At 47.3% G+C, this 3700-nt stretch overlaps 1 protein-coding gene across 2 annotated transcripts in view; it reads left to right on the top strand.

The window, feature by feature from the left end:
- ACVR2A (activin A receptor type 2A) overlaps positions 1-3700 on the top strand; it is a 49621-nt gene that overhangs the window by 39586 nt on the left and 6335 nt on the right. For both annotated transcript variants that reach the window (XM_027695776.1, XM_027695777.1), the window contains 3 exons: positions 313-456; positions 1301-1444; positions 3183-3328. In XM_027695776.1, coding sequence (XP_027551577.1) covers positions 313-456; positions 1301-1444; positions 3183-3328 — 434 coding nt within the window. The remainder of the gene's footprint in view (positions 1-312; positions 457-1300; positions 1445-3182; positions 3329-3700) is intronic.

Genomic DNA, 3700 nt, shown 5'->3' with positions numbered 1-3700 from the left:
CTTTCCCTCCTGGTCAGACAATTCCCTAATTTCTGCTGTGCTTTCCCACCTAGTTAAGATTATTCCTGAATTTCTGCTGTGCTGTCCCTCCTGGTTATCCAGGTGTATTCCAAGCCCCCTTGCCCATCCATGAGCATGTTTTCCCATCCCATTTCAGTTCCCTCTGTGTCTGTTTTTTTGGGAATCCCTTGCAGTGGGGGTTTGGCTCCGTGATCCTGGTGTCTCCCGGGATCCCAGCCTTTATTTGTGGTGCTGTCCTGGATATCCCATTCCCAGCAGAGTTCATTCATTCCCGTTTTCCCTCAATTCCAGGATCCTGGGCCTCCCCCACCGTCCCCACTGATGGGTCTGAAGCCTCTGCAGCTCCTGGAGATCAAAGCCAGGGGCAGGTTTGGGTGTGTGTGGAAAGCTCAGCTCCTCAATGAATACGTGGCAGTGAAAATATTCCCCATCCAGGTGAGCAGGAATTCTTGGGATCCTGGATTCTTTCTGATCTCATCCCATTAAACCAGCTTTTCTCGTCCCAGTAAGAGATTTTACTTAATTTTCTAAATCCAAACCAAAATGTCTTTGAGGTGTGAAAGATGCAGGAGGGGTTTCAATTGAACTAAAATCAATATTTTAATGCCTATTATTGAAATTTAAATGAATGGCAAACTATTTAAATTTATAAAATATTTATTTTAAAATTATAAAATATTTATTAAAATAAATATTTTAATGCCTATTATTGAAATTTAAATTAATGGGAAACAAAAACATATCATTGAGATATTGAAATATGAACTTTGTGTCTCTAGTCATAAAAACACACGTGGAGCACCAACAGCTTGAAGCAGCTCTCACACACCTTAAATTTAATCAAATTAAATTGTGCTCAGCAGGAAAGGCCTGGAATTCCAACCTGGAATTGCAGTGAAGGGTTTGGGGCAATGAAATGGGCCTCAGCTGAGGGAGGCAACATTCAGTTCCCAGCTTTTCCCTGGGAAAGCCTGGCTTTAAACTGGGCCCAGAACTGGGAGATCCACTCAAGCTAAAGAATATGAGTGTTCCTACATGGTGCTGTTGGGATGGATTAATTAATGACATTAATAATTAATGACATTAATAATTAAGCCAAACCCGAGGTGCAGAAAGTGCCGGTGTTGGAAACACGGCGGGTCCTCGTTCTCCGGGACAAATCCCATGGATTCTTGGCCAGGTGGTTTGCAGGTGCACCTGAAATGCTGGGAGGGGTTTTCCTGCTGGAAGGGCCCCCTTTTCCATGGCATTCATTGGGATTTCTGTGCTGGTGTCCCAGGACAAGCAGTCGTGGCAGAACGAGTACGAGATCTACAGCCTGCCAGGGATGAAGCACGAGAACATCCTGCAGTTCATCGGCGCCGAGAAGAGGGGCAGCAGCATCGACGTGGACCTCTGGCTCATCACGGCCTTCCATGAGAAGGTGGGCATGGATCCCATGGAATTGGGGCTCTTCTGGTTCAGGCAGAGCAGGAGCAACCTCGGGAATGTTCCACAAACGTGGAATCCAGGCAGTTAAGACACAAAATCTAAAGTAGTTTTTGCTCGCTAGTGACTTTGTTGGGTGTGAAGTGACTTCAATTTATTTTCAGACAGCTGAGAAAGTTGTCAGGTTTGACTGAACAGAAAACAAACAAACAAACAAAAATTAATTCCGCCTTTTTTCTTGCTCTTTAGAATATTTTTTAGGGTATTTGTGGATATGCCTCACAAACCTGTGAGTTAAACAAACCCCACCTCGTAGAGCTCATGGGGGTTTGTTTTTGTTCTCCTCGGGTTAGTCTGTAAAATCAAAGCCACACAGGTGAATTCTGCTGTGCCAGGAGTTGATAGTCTATAAAATCAAAGCCACACAGAACAATTTTATTGTGATAATCCCAGTGAGAAACATAAATGGGATGGATTAAGCAAAGAGGGGCAGCAGCATCAACATGGACCTCGGGCTCATCATGGCCTTCCACGAGAAGGTGGGCATGGATCTATGGCACCAGGGGCTCTTCTGGTTCAGGCAGAGCAGGAGCAGCCCCGGGAATGTTCCACAAACGTGGAATCCAGGCAGTGAAGACACAAAATCTAACGCAGTTTTCGCCCGCTGGTCGCTTTGGTTGGCTGTGAAATGACTTTTCAGTCAGAGTTGATTTACCAGAAAACAAACAAAAATTAATTCTGCCTTTTTTCCTTCCTTTTTAGACTATTTTTTAGAATAATTTTTAGAATATTTTGTAGGATATTTGTGGTTGTCCCCCACAAACCTGTGAGTTGAACAAACCCCACCTCGCAGAGCTCGTGGGGGTTTATTTTTGTTCTCCTTGGGTTAGCTGATGATCTCTAAAATCAAAGCCACACAGATGAATTCTGTTTGCCAGGAGTTGATAGTCTATAAAATCAAAGCCACACAGAACAATTTTATTGTGATAACCCCAGTGAGAAACATAAATGGGATGGATTAAGAAAAGAGGGGCAGCAGCATTGACGTGGACCTCTGGCTCATCATGGCCTTCCATGAGAAGGTGGGCATGGATCCCTTGGCACCAGGGGCTCTTCTGGTTCAGGCAGAGCAGGAGCAGCCCCAGGAATGTTCCACAAATGTGGAATCCAGGCAGTTAAGACACAAAACCTAAAACAGTTCTCGCTCGCTGGTTGCTTTGGTTGGGTGTGAAGTGACTTCAATTTATTTTCAGACAGCTGAGAAAGTTGTCAGGTTTGATTTAAGAGAAAACAAACAAACAAACAAAAATTAATTCCGCCTTTTTTCTTGCTCTTTAGAATATTTTTTAGGGTGTTTGTGGATATGCCCCACAAACCTGTGAGTTAAACAAACCCCACCTTGCAGAGCTCGTGGGGGTTTGTTTTTGTTCTCCTTGGGTTAGTCGATGATCTCTAAAATCAAAGCCACACAGATGAATTCTGTGGTGATAAACAGTGAGAAACACGAACAGGATTATCTAAAAATACATTGAGTGTTTTGTGTTGAACCATTTTGACTCTACATTTCCTCAGTGTGTTTCTGGGTGGCAGTGTTATTGTCCATAAGGCAGGACAGGCTGTCAGCCTGAGAGGCCCTACAACTGTTCCCCCCCAGCTCCCCAAGATTCCAGGATGTTCCCTGAGTGGATGAGCCCTGACCTGGCCCCCGTGGCCGCTCTCCCTGTTCCCCACAGGGCTCCCTGACGGATTTCCTGAAGGCCAACGTGGTGTCGTGGTCGGAGCTGTGTCACATCGCGCAGACCATGGCGCGGGGCCTGGCCTACCTGCACGAGGACATCCCGGGGCTCAAGGACGGCCACAAACCCGCCATCTCCCACAGGTACTTCTTGTATCCCCAGGGATGGGCTCTGTGGATCCTGGGAGGGACCATCTGGGTCAGGACACGGTGCCATCCTGCTCTGCAGGACATGCTGCAGCTCCTGGGAGGGACCATCCTGGTGCCATCCTGCTCTGCAGGACACGCTGCAGCTCCTGGGAGGGACCATCTGGGTCAGGACATGCTGCAGCTCCTGGGAGGGACCATCCCAGTGCCATCCTGCTCTGCAGGACACGCTGTAGCTCCTAAGAGGGACCATCCCCCAGGGACCATCCCGGTGCCATCCTGCTCTGCAGGACATGCTTTGGCTCTTGGGAGATACCATCCTGGTGCCATCCTGCTCCCGCAGGACACGCTGCGGCTCCAGGGAGACAC

Source organism: Neopelma chrysocephalum, unplaced genomic scaffold (assembly GCF_003984885.1).
Source record: "Neopelma chrysocephalum unplaced genomic scaffold, ASM398488v2 Primary Assembly neopelma1_103b, whole genome shotgun sequence".
NCBI lineage: Eukaryota > Metazoa > Chordata > Aves > Passeriformes > Pipridae > Neopelma > Neopelma chrysocephalum.
This window is presented reverse-complemented; position numbering and strand designations above follow the sequence as displayed.